This window comes from Pseudophryne corroboree, chromosome 5, assembly GCF_028390025.1.
Source record: "Pseudophryne corroboree isolate aPseCor3 chromosome 5, aPseCor3.hap2, whole genome shotgun sequence".
NCBI lineage: Eukaryota > Metazoa > Chordata > Amphibia > Anura > Myobatrachidae > Pseudophryne > Pseudophryne corroboree.
The window spans coordinates 17995418-18013719 of record NC_086448.1 but is presented as its reverse complement, the minus strand read 5'-3'; the positions used below and the strand labels follow the sequence as shown (position 1 = coordinate 18013719).

At 47.1% G+C, this 18302-nt stretch overlaps 1 protein-coding gene across 1 annotated transcript in view; it reads right to left on the bottom strand.

The window, feature by feature from the left end:
* Positions 1–1124: 1124 nt before the first annotated feature.
* Positions 1125–18302, bottom strand: part of LOC134928727 (fucolectin-1-like) — a 49549-nt gene continuing 32371 nt past the window's right edge. The window contains exon 4 of the mRNA XM_063924743.1: positions 1125–1400. Within this exon, the coding sequence (XP_063780813.1) occupies positions 1238–1400 (163 nt within the window). The 3' untranslated portion in view covers positions 1125–1237. The remainder of the gene's footprint in view (positions 1401–18302) is intronic.

The window sequence follows — 18302 nt, the reverse complement described above, 5'->3', positions numbered from 1 at the left end:
TTATTGCAATAGTCTCCTGACCGGTCTTCCCAAACATAGGCTCTCACCACTACAATCCATTCTGAATGCAGCTGCGAGGCTAATCTTCCTCGCTAGACGTTCAGCGTCTGCAGATCCACTCTGTTAGTCCCTCCATTGGTTACCTGTATTCTACCGTATTCAATATAAAATACTTTTAATTACATATAAATCTATTAGCCAAACTACACCTACATACATCTCTTCACTCATCTCAAAATATCTCCCCACCCGACCTCTCCGCTCTGCACAATGTCGGTGTCTCTCATCCACACGGATTACTCCCATTCACGATTGCAGGACTTTCTTTGGCCTGCACCCACTCTGTGGAATGCCCTCTCACGCACAATAAGACTCTCCTTCAAACTTTCATGCGTTTTCTGAAAGCTCACCTCTTCAGGCAAGCATATTAAATTCCGTAACCGCTCACATAACCTTCAGAAGCATTAATATCTAATTACATCCCATCAGGACTATCTTTGCAATTTGGTGGGACCGCTATGCTAAAGATCCTTGTGCATCCTTCCTATTTCCCTTTAGGGTGTAAGCTTGTGAGCAGGGACCTCCTACCTCTATTTTTTTATTACCCAGTTTGTCTTATCACTGCTGTTTCCTATTGTAAAGCGCAACGGAATATGCTGCTCTATATAAGAAACAGTAAATAAATAAATAACAAATAAATACAGAGCAACGCCATCCCCACCGCATCTAAGCCCGCTGAAACAATCACATTCCAGGGTCTGGTGCATTAGCGGCCAAACCTCCAAAAACTGCATTTTTAACTTTGGGGCCTACGGCCCTTACACATGTTTAATCTAAAACAGCTCTGGGACATCACGGAGGAAATGGCAGAGTGAGAGCAGGAGATGTGAGAGAGGTCATGGGGGGAGAGGTAGATCTCAGTATCATCATGTATGAGCGATATAAACATGTATGAGACGTGTGGAGATAATTATCACTTGTTATAGTACATACAGTAATTCCTGGCACCACAGATGAATGTCAGTAATAAGTCAGTCAGGCAGCCTTCAGTAATGATATAGGAAAGTGTTTATTAATGCTGAGCAATGTGACTAATGATTTACACATTACAGCGCGTCCTCCCCTCTACAGTCCCTCTATAGACAAGACACGCCCCCGGCTCCATCTGACCAGTCCGTCTTTATAGCAGCAAATCAGCGGGGAATGCTGCAGGGTATATGGGTGTAATAGCCTCTGTCTACCAGCAGACATAATTGGATTCCTGATCCTGCTCATAGACCTCCACCTCACACACGTGCAGGACCCTCTGTACACCAGGAATGACTACGCTGACGTAGCGACCTTCCATCCCGTTACAGCACAGCGTGGTGATGTGATCAGCATCGGTGATGACGCCACAGCTGCGGACACAGAAGAGGAGAGAGGATGATGGGAGATGCAGTGTAATTGGTACATGTAACGCTGCACAATGAGACAATTTGGCTGATTCTGAGTTCGGAATAAAGCAAAAATAAAAAAGCCAGAACTTTGCATCTTGGAAAATATACGTTATGGTAAGAACTTACCGTTGATAACGGTATTTCTCCTAAGTCCACAGGTTCCACAGGATAACAATGGGATATGATGGAGCGACAGTGGATTTGCACCAATCAGTCAAAGCTTTCCGGCCTCCCAGCATTCAACGGGCCCGTCCATATATCCCCGCCCCCTGACTCCGGCAAATCAGTTGTATTTCAAAGCAGAAGGCAGGAGCATCATGTAGAACCTTAATCAGGCGAGAAGAACACACATGCACACCATTCCGTACAAGAAGGAAGAGGTTAGTGAGTAAAAAGGATCCTCAAATCAGGTGCGTCAGGGTGGGATCCCTGTGGAACCTGTGGACTTAGGAGAAATACCGTTATCAACGGTAAGTTCTTACCATAACGTATATTTCTCCGGCAGGGTCCACAGGTTATCCACAGGATAACAATGGGATTTCCCAAAGCAGTTTAGTGGTGGGGACGCTTCTGATGCATAGGAGAATCATTCGCCCGAGTTCAGAATTGTGAGAGGCAAAGGTGTCCAAAGCATAATGTCTATTGAATGTGTAAACGGCAGACCATATGGCTGCCTTACAACCCTGTTCTGTTTAGGCACCACATTGTGCTGCTCAGAAAGGACCTACTTTACGGGTAGAATGAACAGAGACATTAGCCAGAATAGGGAGATCAGCTTAGAGAATATGCTTCTGAAATCGTCCTCTGAAGCTATCTTGCCAGCATCTGCTTACCAGCCTGCCATCCTCTCTTGTGAAATCCATAGCGAATGAAGAGGGAATCTCTTTCCTGATGGCACTGGTATATTACAAGTAGATCCCTTATGCACGGATCACGTCTAGTGATGAATCTCCTGCAGCGAGGCCCGGAACTTGAAAAACCGGGACAGCATTTTCCTCGTTAAGGTGGAACTTAGTCATCACCTTGGAAATATACCCAAACCTAGGGGTAAATTTACTAAGGTCCCGATTTTGACAGAGATGCCGTTTTTTCATCAAAGTGTCATCTCGGTAATTTACTAAGCAATAATCACGGCAGTGATGAGGGCATTCGTAATTTTTTGGAAGTCCAACAAAAAAAATACAAATGAATACACCGTCGGTCAAAACGCGGCTGTTTAAGTATCAATCTCGGTAATTTCCTAAGAAGTGCAAAGCAAAAAAAAAAACAAACACTGCCGTGAAAAATTACAACTCGTAAAAAAGTGCTAAAAAAAAACAGACCTGCTTTTTTAATCCGTGATTGTATAGGCATGCACGGATCCATGAGATCCGTGCATGTATATCAGTGGGAAGGGGTGGGAAAGTGATTATTTTCTCAAAAAAAATTGCGTGGGGTCCCCCCTCCTAAGCATAACCAGCCTCGGGCTCTTTGAGCCGATCCTGGTTGCAGAAATATGGGAAAAAAATTGACAGGGGTTCCCCCATATTTAAGCAACCAGCATCGGGCTCTGCGCCTGGTCCTGGTTCCAAAAATACGGGGGACAAAAAGAGTAGGGGTCCCCCGTATTTTTAAAACCAGCACCGGGCTCCACTAGCTGGACAGATAATGCCACAGCCGGGGGTCACTTTGATATAGTGCCCTGCGGCCGTGGCATCAAAAATCCAACTAGTCACCCCTGGCCGGGGTACCCTGGGGGAGTGGGGACCCCTTCAATCAAGGGGTCCCCCCCCCCAGCCACCCAAGGGCCAGGGGTGAAGCCCGAGGCTGTCCCCCCCATCCAATGGGCTGCGGATGGGGGGGCTGATAGCCTTTTGTGATAATGAAAAGATATTGTTTTTAGTAGCAGTACTACAAGGCCCAGCAAGCCTCCCCCGCATGCTGGTACTTGGAGAACCACAAGTACCAGCATGCGGCGGAAAAACGGGCCCGCTGGTACCTGTAGTACTATTACTAAAAAAATACCCAAAAAAAGACAAGACACACACACCGTGAAAGTAAAGATTTATTACATACATGCACACAAACATACATACATACTTACCTTATGTTCACACGAGGGTCTGTCCTCTTCTCCAGTAGAATCCAAGGGGTACCTGTTGAATAAATTCTACTCACCAGATCCCGGGTCCCAGGGTCCTCGGGGCAACCATTTGTAATCCAGGTACTTGCATAAAATAACAAAACGGAAAGCCGAGCCACGAACTGAAAGGGGCCCCATGTTTTCACATGGGACTCCTTTCCCCGAATGCCAGAAACCCACTCTGACTGATGTCTAAGTGGGTTTCTTCAGCCAATCAGGGAGCGCTACGTTGTAGCACCCTCCTGATCGGCTGTGTGCTCCTGTACTGAGTGACAGGCGGCACACGGCAGTGTTACAATGTAGCGCCTATGCGCTCCATTGTAACCAATGGTGGGAACTTTCTGCCCTGCGGTTGACCTAAAGTGACGTCACCGCTGAGCAGAAAGTTCCCACCATTGGTTACAATGGAGCGCATAGGCGCTACATTGTAACACTGCCGTGTGCCGCCTGTCAGACAGTACAGGAGCACACAGCCGATCAGGAGGGTGCTACAACGTAGCGCTCCCTGATTGGCTGAAGAAACCCACTTAGACATCAGTCAGAGTGGGTTTCTGGCATTCGGGGAAAGGAGTCCCATGTGAAAACATGGGGCCCCTTTCAGTTCGTGGCTCGGCTTTCCGTTTTGTTATTTTATGCAAGTACCTGGATTACAAATGGTTGCCCCGAGGACCCTGGGACCCGGGATCTGGTGAGTAGAATTTATTCAACAGGTACCCCTTGGATTCTACTGGAGAAGAGGACAGACCCTCGTGTGAACATAAGGTAAGTATGTATGTATGTTTGTGTGCATGTATGTAATAAATCTTTACTTTCACGGTGTGTGTGTCTTGTCTTTTTTTGGGTATTTTTTTAGTAATAGTACTACAGGTACCAGCGGGCCCGTTTTTCCGCTGCATGCTGGTACTTGTGGTTCTCCAAGTACCAGCATGCGGGGAGGCTTGCTGGGCCTTGTAGTACTGCTACTAAAAACAATATCTTTTCATTATCACAAAAGGCTATCAGCCTCCCCATCCGCAGCCCATTGGATGGGGGGGGGACAGCCTCGGGCTTCACCCCTGGCCCTTGGGTGGCTGGGGGGGGGACCCCTTGATTGAAGGGGTCCCCACTCCCCCAGGGTACCCCGGCCAGGGGTGACTAGTTGGATTTTTGATGCCACGGCCGCAGGGCACTATATCAAAGTGACCCCCGGCTGTGGCATTATCTGTCCAGCTAGTGGAGCCCGGTGCTGGTTTTAGAAATACGGGGGACCCCTACTCTTTTTGTCCCCCGTATTTTTGGAAACAGGACCAGGCGCAGAGCCCGATGCTGGTTGCTTAAATATGGGGGAACCCCTGTCATTTTTTTTCCCATATTTTAGCAACCAGGATCGGCTCAATGAGCCCGAGGCTGGTTATGCTTAGGAGAGGGGACCCCACGCAATTTTTTTTTTGGATTTTACAGTGTTTAATTTAAAAAAAAAAAAAATATGAACCCCAGCACGGATCACACAGATCCGGCCGAGATTCATTGTAAAAAAGTCGGCAGTGTTTTGCTAATCACTGCCGTAAAAATAAAAAAATAAAACACGAATGACATCGACATCGGAACAAAAGAAAAACCCGAATACGACAGCTTAGTAAATCCGTCGTAACAAATTCAAAAAGTTGCAGTTTTACACTTTCGATGTCATTCGTGATTATTCTCCCACCAAATCGGGAGAATTACGAATGTTAGTAAATATACCCCCTAGTTCCGAGAACTGGTTTATGTGGATAAAAGATCAGAAATGGGGAACAACACGACCATGCCCCTAAGTCTGATATTCCTCTAGCTGACACCTTAGTCAGTAGAAAACACATTTATGATCCATTTTAACCAATGGTTCAAATTGGGCAACTTGAAGGGCTTTAAGGACTAACACTAGTCCCACGGCACTGTAGGAGGAACAACCAGAGACTGAATGTGCCGCATAACCTGGAAAAAATTACGCACATCCTGCAAGTTGGTTATTTAGTTTTGGAACCCTACAGTCAATGCCGACCCTTGCTTTTCCAAGGGAGCCATCTTCAAAGCTTTATCCATTCGTGCCCGAAAGTATGCTAAGACCCCAGAACTCTGAAAGATCTAAGATCCAACCTCACTGCAAGCCTGAACATAGGCTTGCCATATTTGGTGATAAAGGCGAGCTAAGGAAGGGTTCCTTGTTCTGACCTATTGTTTAAATCACCTGCTGCAAATATCCTGTTACCTTCAGAATAAATGTATCAAGGCCATGCCATCAAAGACCGTAGATCCAGATGTCTGTGATAACCAGGACCCTGCGTCAGTAGTTCTGGACCTTGGGAGAGCAGAAATGGAGTATCCATTGCCATTCTCTGCTGGTTTTCCTGTTTAGCTTTCTCACCACCCTGGCTGGGGTGCCTTGTTTCCACCAGGCTGACGACCTTCTTACTTTTATCGTAAATACCATTCCAATTTCATTATGTGAAGCCTTCCATAATTACCTACAGCACCTTGTATTCCCAGGTGGTTCCTCCAAGTACCAACCCGGACAACACTGCCCATCTTTCACGATCCAATGAGATTGGGCACATTTAGTGTGGTGTGACTGTAGATTCTATTTGGTAAAATTCAGACGCTGCAGAGACGTCGAGTGGAATTGTGCATACTTCACTCTGTTGATGTAGATACCATCAAACCCATCACCCGCTTTGTTGCGTGAATGGATCCATTTGACTGTGTAACAAAAACTTGAATCCTAGACTACACCCTGGATATTTTTGTTGCAAGGTAAAAATTACTTCTTGCAGACCTGATCCAGTACAGCCCCCAAGTGAATCATCCGATGTGACGGAACTGGAGACACTTAATGGTTCATTATTGATTCACTTGTGTTTCTACATACAGGTTATTGTCTGTTGCAGAGGACGTAAGGGTAATCCCTGCGTGTCAGGATTAAAGATCGTCTAGGTCTGAGAAAATTCTTAACCGCTGCTAGCGGAGATAAGATGTGCTCACCTTCATATGTTTGTTAAATAGTCCGGCTAACCGAAAAGGTAATCAGGCATGTCCAAACTGCGGCCCTCCAGCTGTTGTGAAACTACATATCCCAGCATGCCCTGACACAGTTTTGCGGTCAGAGAATGCTAAAGCTGTGTCAGGGAATGCTGGGATGTGTAGTTTCTCAACAGCTGGAGGGCCGCAGTTTGGACATGCCTGAGGTAAGTCCTAAAACTAAAAACTGCTGTTGGAAGATAGCAAATCCTTAAATAACTGTGATGGACAGTGATATAGCACCTGAAGGTAAGCATCCTGTAGATCCAGGGGTAGCCTTAATCCCCTGGCTCTATGCCAAGCATAAGGAACATGTTTGCAATTGCAAGTGCAACCGAGGTTCCAAATGTATTTGTTCAGCATTTTGAGATTGAGCATAGGCCGAAATGACCCGTTTGGCTTCTGAATTTACCAGGTTTGGGTAAAAACTTTGTCCTCATTTGCAAGAGGAATTGGAATGACTATTCTTGCTGAAGCAATTTCTGAACTGCTTCTCGCAAGCCTTGTCCTTCGTCTCTACCCAAGATGGCTGTGAAGGCAAAAACATACCTAGTACTGTGTCAGAACTGTATGCCTGAAGAAATCCCCCCCCCCCCCCACGAGCCTGGGGTCCCCATACCATGCTACTGATGGCTTATCTTTCTACAGCACCTGTCCAGATGGTCTCGCATCCGAGTATCAACCAGGCTCAACACTGCTTATCTTCCAAACTCCGTTGAGATTTGGCCTATCCAGTGTGGTGTAGCTGTAGATCCAACTGGACTTTTGGCAGCCCCATGCCTTATTAGTCTTCCTAGGAATCAAACCCAGGGGCCGAAAAGCAGAACTTTAAGCTTAAAACTGTATGTGGAAGAAAGTTGACCTTTTTGGAGTCTGCTCCTGATTTCAGAATATCTGTTAATTCTTTATCAAATAAACACTTTCCAGAAAGGACAACGATTCCGAACCTTTCCTAAATTCTGAATTGGCTTCCACCTTCCAGCCAAAACTGCTCTGCGTGCAGATATGATTGGGGCTAATGCCCTGGAGGAAATAGTGCCCAAATCTATTGGTGCTTCTCCAGGATCATTGCACTATATGAGAACTTTGCCATTATTGAAAAGATTCTCCTTCAATTGCATTAGCCCAGACAACCACTGTCTTTGCCATTTAAGCCAAAACCAAGGCTTGGCCCTATGACTGCCCCAGACAGGGAAAGCAAAGATAAAGTAGATCATCTTCCGATTAATTCAACAGTGTGTAGCCTGTGAATGTGAAGATTTTACTTAACATTGCTCTGAGCAGCTGCTGCTGGGAGTGATGCGCCATAGGTGGATCTGAATGTAAAGGCTCTACCTGGTACAGGATTCTGAAGAGATTATCCATTCAGCTTCTTGGATAAAACGTGTGCAAAGATAGCCCAAGGAGGATACATTTGTACCTGAATCTGCCTTGTATTTCTGCTGAAGCTAAACACTATGCACATAAACCATCCTGAACCAGATCATGAGAGGACAATACAGCTTTGAAAAACAAACATAATATGAGTGTCCTCACCTTTACCGCTTTTATACAAATAATCAGCACTTCCACAGTGTACTACACAATTTTGTGACTATAATCTTTAAATGATATTCATCCGACCCTCCATGCATCAGCACTGAGGATCTGCAAGACAGACTAAACATACATATAGTAAAGTCAGCCTAAATACTAGCAGACAGTCACATTAGTATAATAAGCAATATAAGTATATTATCAACTACAAATAACATATTATTTATGTAGGAGCACACATTTACTGAATCATGTTTAAAACAGATCTAACGTATTCAGACGCAATGTGAAAGAAACAACAGTAATGGTACAGACTCATATGCAATAGACACTTTATCTAACTATTCATACTCAAAAGGTAGATCGAGACTTGGGGGGTCATTCTGACCCGTTCGCTCGCTGTTTTTTATCGCAGCTGAGCGAACGGGTCCCTACTGCACATGCGCAGGCGCCGTAGTGCGCCGGCGCATGCCAGGCGCCCGAAGGCCGTAGCTGGGATGCGATCGCCTCTGCCTGATTGACAGGCAGAGGCGGTCACTGGGCGGAAGGGGGAGGAATGGTGGCGTTTGGCCGCCGTTTCGAAGGCGCGGTCTGGCCAATACAGGCGTGGACGGACCGTGCAGGGAGTGGCCTGCAGCGGCTGCATGACTTCATACGCAGCCGCTGCGGGCCGGGGAGCGACGAGTAGCTCCCGGCCAGCACGCTAAATCTGTGCCTGTCGGGAGCTACTCTTGCAGTGCAAAGGCATCGCCGCTGTGTGATGCCTTTGCACTTCTGTGGGGGAGCCGGCACTGACATGTGGGGCGGGATAGCCCTGTACTGGGCGTCCCCCCGCATGTCAGCGTGAATGATCGTAGCTGTGCTAAATTTAGCACAGCTACGATCATCTCGGAATGAGGGCCTTAGTGCTGTATTACCCGTACTCAGTAGAGTGGGATACAGGGAGACTCACCCCACTTCCAAGAAAGATCATACGTTAATGAACGCTGAGTGGATCCAGATGCTAGTAGTGTACACTGCCGCTTCCTAACCAGTGATCACAGACGCTCCGGTCACACAGCCGCCTATGCTGCGACCGGATCCCCTCGTGATAGCGCTTAGTGAATACAGACGCTCTGGTCACCCAGCTGCCTATGCTGTGACTGGGTCTCCTCGGGGTAGTCCTCAGTGAACACTGACTCACCCGTCACGCAGCAGCCTATGCTGCGACCAAGTCCCCTCGTGGTAGTGCTCAGCGAACACAGACGCACCAGTCACACAGCCGCCTATGCTGCGACTGGGTCCCCTCGTCTCCTAGTGTAGCTAGTAGTGTCTGAGACAGAAGCGAGGAAACAGTTCATGGCAGGAGACTCGGCGGAAACTGGTCATGAACCGGGGGGAGGGGCGACCAGGACAGCGTCTGACTCCCCACTGCTGACATCAACTCTAGGGATCGCGGCCTCATACTACTCCTGGAGCCTCAGAACCCTAAAGCCTAGCGCTGGAGCACCCGTGGTGGCGGCACGTCAGCTACTGTTTGGTAGTCTCCTCCCAAAACAGTGCGGCTGTGTCCGTATTCCCCTTCTAAGTGGAACCAATGCCTTACCTTCTCCCCGTGCTCCGGCCACAGCCTGGTAACGTTTGATGGACCTGCTAGTATATCTGACACAGATGCCTGCCAAAACAGCACTGTACTCGTGGGTAAGCGATGTCGCGACCCAGCTGAGAGTTGTTGGAGTGACTTTTTCTAATGTACGTATAAGACGCTGTTTAGAAAGAAAATAGTAACAGACTATAAAAATAAAATAAAGCTTAGTGCTGCTAAAAAAACTGCAGCCCTCTGACCATGGTCCGGCACCTGCCGCACCAAACAAAAAACTGATTTGCCAGAGCCTGGGGGCGGGGATATATGGACGGGCACGTTGCATGCTGGGAGGCCGGAAAGCTTTGACTGATTGGTGCAAATCTGCTGTCGCTCCATCATATCCCAGTGTTATCCTGTGGACCCTGCCGGAGAAAACCAAGACAGCAACAGTCAGAATGAGACTATCAACATAGAATATGACAACAAGGGTGCAACTGACTCTGTAACATGTGCAGAGAGACCTGGGTAACACCATGCTGCACAGCAGGAGGGACAGATGTAACATGTACAGAGAGATCTGGGTAACATTATGCTGAACAGCAGGAGGGGCAGATGTAAGATGTGCAGAGAGACCTGGGTAACACCATGCTGCACAGCAGGAGGGGCATATGTAACATGTGCAGAGAGATCTGGGTAACACCATGCTGCACAGCAGGAGCGGCAGATGTAAGATGTGCAGAGAGATCTGGGTAACACCATGCTCCACCCTGACGCACCTAGCTTCTATGGCAGGCTTTTTCAACCAGTGTGCCGTGGCACACTAGTGTGCCGCGACCAGTTGCAAGGTGTGCCGCGGAGCCAGAGCAGCTTCCTGCATCTACAGAGTGAACTGTTGGCCTGGGCTCTTCTTAGAGGATCAGTCATGCTCCGGCCGTGACCTATGCCTTCAAGACGCGGCGGTGTGATATCATAGGTCACGACCGCCGCGTCTCACCATCCAGCATGCCCACCCGCCTGCATACACATCTTCCAGTTTCTGCCTGCATACACAGCTTTCCTTGCCCACCCACATCCACACCTGCCCGACTGCCCACTGCTCAGTATTCGCAGCACTCCACTATGAACAACCCCCGCCACTGAGGGACAGGAAGGAGGACAGCTGACCGGTAGGGGCTAATATTTGTTATTTTAGTTTTCCTGTGGGGAACAATAGGATTTATGTGGGGAGAATAAGGATTCATGGGGGGAACAATGTGAATAATTCATGTGGGGAGCAATAGGATTTATGTGGGGAGCAATGTAATTGATTTATGTGGGGAGCAATAGGATTTATGTATTGAGCAACATGACTTATGTGGGAAGCAATGTGATTGTATTTTCTGTGTAGGCCAATGTATGTGTGGATTTTTTTTTTCTGTGCGGGCTAATGTGTGTGTGGGGGGGGGGGGGTTCTGTGGGGAACTTATGGTGTGCCTTAGCAATTTTAAAATATTGCTCGGTGTGCCGCGAGTAAAAAAAGGTTGAAAATCACTGTTCTATGGGTTTGTATGGCATTAGCCGCTGGTCCCTTCTCCTGTCGTGAGAACGTGATTCTATGTGACTAACATCTGCCTTCTTTTTTACCTGCTTCTACATTGGACTGATTATCGAAACTGAGCTCTCAGTGCCTGGAGGCGGGGTTACAGAGGAGGCCCCAATGAATTCTGGGACAGCTAAAGCTTTAGCCTGTTGGTGCCTCTGGATCAAGATCCACTCTACACCCTGATATTTCCCTGTGGAACCCTGTCAGTGATCGCAAAAACACACGCTATGGCGCGTATTTTACCCAGAAACGGCTACCTGGGACTCACGTTTAGAAGATGAGCTCATCTGGATCTGTGTTGGATCGCTCTAGCCATCAGCGGCACACAGGAGGTGACTGGCTGTTTGTGTCTCAGTGCTCTACCTGGTGCAATGTGTCTCAGTGTTCTACCTGGTGCAATGTGTCTCAGTGCTCTACCTGGTGCAATGTGTCTCAGTGCTCTACCTGATGCAATGTGTTTCAGTGTTCTACCTGGTGCAATGTGTCTCAGTGCTCTACCTGGTGCAATGTGTCTCAGTGCTCTACCTGGTGCAATGTGTCTCAGTGTTCTACCTGGTGCAATGTGTCTCAGTGCTCTACCTGGTGCAATGTGTCTCAGTGCTCTACCTGATGCAATGTGTTTCAGTGTTCTACCTGGTGCAATGTGTCTCAGTGCTCTACCTGGTGCAATGTGTCTCAGTGTTCTACCTGGTGCAATGTGTCTCAGTGCTCTACCTGGTGCAATGTGTCTCAGTGTTCTACCTGGTGCAATGTGTCTCAGTGTTCTACCTGGTGCAATGTGTCTCAGTGCTCTACCTGGTGCAATGTGTCTCAGTGCTCTACCTGATGCAATGTGTTTCAGTGTTCTACCTGGTGCAATGTGTCTCAGTGCTCTACCTGGTGCAATGTGTCTCAGTGTTCTACCTGGTGCAATGTGTCTCAGTGCTCTACCTGGTGCAATGTGTCTCAGTGTTCTACCTGGTGCAATGTGTCTCAGTGCTCTACCTGATGCAATGTGTTTCAGTGTTCTACCTGGTGCAATGTGTCTCAGTGTTCTACCTGGTGCAATGTGTCTCAGTGCTCTACCTGGTGCAATGTGTCTCAGTGCTCTACCTGGTGCAATGTGTCTCAGTGCTCTACCTGGTGCAATGTGTCTCAGTGCTCTACCTGGTGCAATGTGTCTCAGTGCTCTACCTGATGCAATGTGTTTCAGTGTTCTACCTGGTGCAATGTGTCTCAGTGTTCTACCTGGTGCAATGTGTCTCAGTGCTCTACCTGGTGCAATGTGTTTCAGTGTTCTACCTGGTGCAATGTGTCTCAGTGCTCTACCTGGTGCAATGTGTCTCAGTGCTCTACCTGGTGCAATGTGTCTCAGTGCTCTACCTGATGCAATGTGTTTCAGTGTTCTACCTGGTGCAATGTGTCTCAGTGCTCTACCTGGTGCAATGTGTCTCAGTGCTCTACCTGGTGCAATGTGTCTCAGTGCTCTACCTGGTGCAATGTGTCTCAGTGCTCTACCTGGTGCAATGTGTCTCAGTGCTCTACCTGGTGCAGTGTGGCTCAGTGCTCTACCTGGTGCAGTGTGGCTCAGTGCTCTACCTGGTGCAATGTGTCTCAGTGCTCTACCTGGTGCAGTGTGTCTCAGTGCTCTACCTGGTGCAGTGTGTCTCAGTGCTCCACCTGCTGCAATGTGTCTCAGTGCTCTACCTGGTGCAATGTGTCTCAGTGTTCTACCTGGTGCAATGTGTCTCAGTGTTCTACCTGGTGCAATGTGTCTCAGTGTTCTACCTGGTGCAATGTGTCTCAGTGTTCTACCTTGTGCAATGTGTCTCAGTGTTCTACCTTGTGCAATGTGTCTCAGTGCTCTACCTGGTGCAATGTGTCTCAGTGCTCTACCTGGTGCAAATTGTCTCAGTGTTCTACCTGGTGCAATGTGTCTCAGTGCTCTACCTGGTGCAATGTGTCTCAGTGTTCTACCTGGTGCAATGTGTCTCAGTGTTCTACCTGGTGCAATGTGTCCCAGTGTTCTACCTGGTGCAATGTGTCTCAGTGCTCTACCTGGTGCAATGTGTCTCAGTGCTCTACCTGTGCAATGTGTCTCAGTGCTCTACCTGGTGCAATGTGTCTCAGTGTCTCGGTGCTCTACCTGGTGCAATGTGTCTCAGTGCTCTACCTGGTGCAATGTGTCTCAGTGTTCTACCTGGTGCAATGTGTCTCAGTGCTCTACCTGGTGCAATGTGTCTCAGTGCTCTACCTGGTGCAGTGTGTCTCAGTGTTCTACCTGGTGCAATGTGTCTCAGTGCTCTACCTGGTGCAATGTGTCTCAGTGCTCTACCTGGTGCAGTGTGTCTCAGTGCTCTACTTGGTGCAATGTGTCTCAGTGCTCTACCTGGTGCAATGTGTCTCAGTGTTCTACCTGGTGCAATGTGTCTCAGTGTTCTACCTGGTGCAATTTGTCTCAGTGCTCTATGGCGCTCTACCTGGTGCAATGTGTCTCAGTGCTCTACCTGGTGCAATGTGTCTCAGTGCTCTACCTGGTGCACTGTGTCTCAGTGCTCTATGGCGCTCTACCTGGTGCAATGTGTGTCAGTGCTCTACGACGCTCTACCTGGTGCAATGTGTCTCAGTGCTCTATGGCGCTCTACCTAGTGCAATGTGTCTCGGCACTCTACCTGGTGCAATGTGTCTCAGCGCTCTACCTGGTGCAATGTGTCTCGGCACTCTACCTGGTGCAATGTGTCTCGGCGCTCTATTGGTGCAATGTGTCTCGGCGCTCTACCTGGTGCAATGTGTCTCGGTGCTCTACCTGGTGCAATGTGTCTCGGTGCTCTACCTGGTGCAATGTGTCTCGGTGCTCTACCTGGTGCAATGTGTCTCGGCGCTCTACCTGGTGCAATGTGTCTCAGTGCTCTACCTGGTGCAATGTGTCTCTGTGTCTCAGCGTTCTACCTGGTGCAATGTGTCTCAGTGTTCTACCTGGTGCAATGTGTCTCAGTGCTCTACCTGGTGCAATGTGTCTCAGTGCTCTACCTGGTGCATTGTGTCTCGGTGCTCTGCCTGATGCAATGTGTATAATGTGCGCTACCTGGCGCATTGTGTATAGGAGGTTCTACCTGGCGCAAAGTGTATAATGTGCTCTGCCTGGTGCAATGTGTATACGTGCTTTTCCTGGTGCAAAGTGTAGACATGCTCTATGTGGCGCAATGTTTATAACGTGCTCTACCTGGCACAGTGTGTATAGGAGGTTCTACCTGGTGAAATGTGTATAAGCTGCACTACTGTGTGGTGGAATGTGAATTTACACTATAAATTTTTGCTGCGCGTCGCTTTGCCATGTCGGAAGGGGAGCACCAATTCGCTTTTCTCTTAGGGCACCAAAATGTCTAGTTACAGCTCTGGGGCAGAGTGTCCTGTATACTTCACATCCCAGCAGCATTGTCACCCCCCCCCCCCCCCCTTCCCCTTTCAACACTTTGTAGTGTCAAAATCAAGTCTGTCTTTTTATATTTGAATAATTAATAAGATTAATAAAAACCTTCATTCCGATGGGATCCAGAAAAAGACACATAGGACCCCAATTTTTAAAAGTGAAGGGTCCCTGGGACCCACTTTTTTTTGGACTCATTTTGTATTTTTGTATTTTTTTTGGATCACTGCCTGTGCACTTCGCAGAAAAAGTATTCACAATGGTAAGTCTACCATGACACTTCTTTTTATTGATAACTTTGGAAAAAAATATGACATTCAGTAAACTGTGCCTACTTGCCAGCCTTAGGGAGAGTTATGTGGTGGTGTGCAGCTGTGCGTCTGATTGGCCACATGATATATGATTGGCAGCCACTAGCACTGGTTTTGCCTATCATTTTGACAAGTGCCTCGTGGCACCCCGGGGTGTCTAGGCACACAGTATGGGAACCATTGCCATATGGGTGTTATATTCATGGTGCTAGGTAAATATTATGAGAGGTGACAATATCAATGAATATTAATCTTTACTTATTAAAAACATGTAGGTGCACATATTGACTATAAAACACGTTGTTCATTACATTTATATTGTCCTTAATGGCCAACGTCACGCTTTACCGTTACACAAGTGTCCAATCATATGAGTGGAGATATTTTTCCACCCCACAGTCAGTCCCCTTATGTAAAAGTGAGATCCTCTGTCCTTCAACACGTTTTGGTCGAACAACTGAAATATTAACATTAACCATCACCTCTCATATTACCTAGGACCCTTAGAGTTTATAAAACCACTAATGATGTCTGGCGCTATTGTATATATATATATGTAATTGCGAATGGGTGCCTGTATCCACAATCACACCCACTCTGCACAGGTATCAAGGATATAATCCAATGTTCTTATCTCTTATACCTCGTAAAATCTATCCAGCAGCAACAAAGGTGAAATGGCCTGTGGATGTGGCCAACACAATCCACCAGATTTTAAAAAAACGGGTGTATACTAAAACAAACAGAAAAACCCCTTGCGCTATTTAGACTCAATTAGAGGCAACAAAGCATGAATGAACTCAAGAAGATTATAATTACAAGATAATTTTATTACAGGTTGAGTATCCCTTATCCAAATGCTTGGGACCAGAGGTATTTTGGATATGGGATTTTTCCGTATTTTGGAATAATTGCATACCATAATGAGATATCACGGTGATGGGACCTAAATCTAAGCACAGAATGCATTTATGTAACATATACACATTATACACACAGCCGGAAGGTCATTTTAGCCAATATTTTTTATAACTTTGTGCATTAAACAAAGTGTGTCTACATTCACACAATTCATTTATGTTTCATATACACCTTATACACACAGCCTGAAGGTCATTTAATACAATATTTTTAATAACTTTGTGTATTAAACAAAGGTTGTGTACATTGAGCCATCAGAAAACAAAGGTTTCACTATCTCACTCTCACTCAAAAAAGTCCGTATTTCGGAATATTCCGTATTTCGGAATATTTGGATATGGGATACTCAACCTGTATCTATAAAATTGATCAAATGTGAACACTTATATAGTTCATTGACAACTGTAATATGCGCATATAAACAAAACTAAAACTAAAACATTACTAATAATAAAACTACTATTGAGCATAAGAGGTGGATCATATAACTAGCAGTGACCACAGTGGGCTAAACATTGATAACGTCCTTGTTTTTAATTTTCAAGTAGGACATTCTCATCCGATGTGCTCATGAATAATTCATGATTAGATATTATATGGTGTAATAAATTTGAAGCCTTTGTTTATATATCTCTTGATGAATAAACTTATCCAATTGCACATATAAACTGATGGTTCTTTACTTGTGGGATAACCGCTCAAAAGTCATGGAGGAATTGATACACACCCGGGACTCTAGTGCATCGCAAGCACCTGTATAAACAAAGCTCCCGTCTCAATTACCACGAATGGCGTCCTCCGTCTCCCACTGAAACTGGCTCTCGTGCACACACCTTTACTGATTTTCGGAGAGAGAAGTATCAGTCCAGCTCCCGGAGCTCTGCGCACTGCAGGCGCTGGAGGTTGATTCAGCTCCCGTCTTCAAGCCGCCGCGTATAGCGTCCTCCGGTCTCCTGCTTGTCAGTCTCAGACACCACTGCACATCAATGCGGGCAAACAGCCAAGGTCCACCGGGTCACAGATAGGGCACTTTCCCTGACGCGTTTCGCTTCTAATTGAAGCTTCCTCATAGAGTTTATGTCGGACATAATATATCCATAGGATTAACACTGAACTGTAGTAAAAGGGTGAGTGCTGTACATTTCCTATAGGGGGTTAGGCAGCCCCTGGTATTAGGCGCATACCCCAAAAAGCTACCTCAGAAAGCTTTGCAAACGGCCATCTGCAAATCCGTTCGCATCTCACTCACCATCGAATGATTTTTCCAGTCTGCGAAGCATGTGCGTAGCCCGGGACCTAGTCCTACAATGCGATGGAATAAGGCTGATGGGGGCCGGAGCTGACGTCGCACACCCGCCCCGAAAACACTTGGGAGAGCCTGTATTTTTCCTGACAGAAAATGGGCAGTTACCCCACAAACATCCGCTTCCTGTCAATCAATCTGACAGAGAATTTTTCATAGTTTGGCCTCGCGCCTACGCATTATTATCCATACGCACGCGCAGTTGTTCGATATTCGGCCACAGTGCGAATTCGCACAACATCAGTCAGGTCTGTATTAGGCCTCGGAACATAACGCATAGTCTCACTGAACAAGTCAGCTTGCCTGTGACCAGACGCCCCTCGCTGCCTACACCCAGAGATTACACAATGGGTTTGGGTCTCACAGAACCTGGCCAATAGGGAATTTCCTGTTACCGCCTGTTACTGACTCCACCCACTGTGCAATGGGCAGGTATGTCGCTGCCACTACCAGGGTCTGGAACCACGTGCAGCTCAGGCTTCTACCACCGGAACCTGTACAGCTAGCTGCTGTGTATGCGTAGACACGCTGCTACCACACCACTGGTTGGCATTGGCTGACCCGCAATGGTCACTGACCAGGCTCTTGCATTGCTAGCTGGTAGAATGCAGAGCTTGGAGATGCTGGGCTCAACACAGGACAGGTGGAGACAGAGCCGTCCCTAATCAAAATGAGGCCCCCTAGCACTTGCGCTAGTTCCGTCTCTGACCCTGCACCCCTTTCCCATCACTATTACCCCTCAATCATAGCAGTCCTGATTTTGGTGCTCCTACCCCCTATATTTGAAATAGATACACTGGGCACATTCGGCGTGCAGCCCAAAAAGGGGCATGTTCTTTTGGGAAGGGGCATGGCCATACAATAGTGCCCCCAATTCAAATGACACCATACCCTATTGCTCTTTATTCACATTACACCACACAGTAGTGCCTTTTCTATACATTACACCACACAGTAGTGCCATTTCTATATGTAACACCACAGTAGAGCACCTTATACACATAATGCCACACATTAGTAATGCCTTTATACACCTAATACCACACAGCAATGCCCCTTACACATATGACACACATTAGTAATAC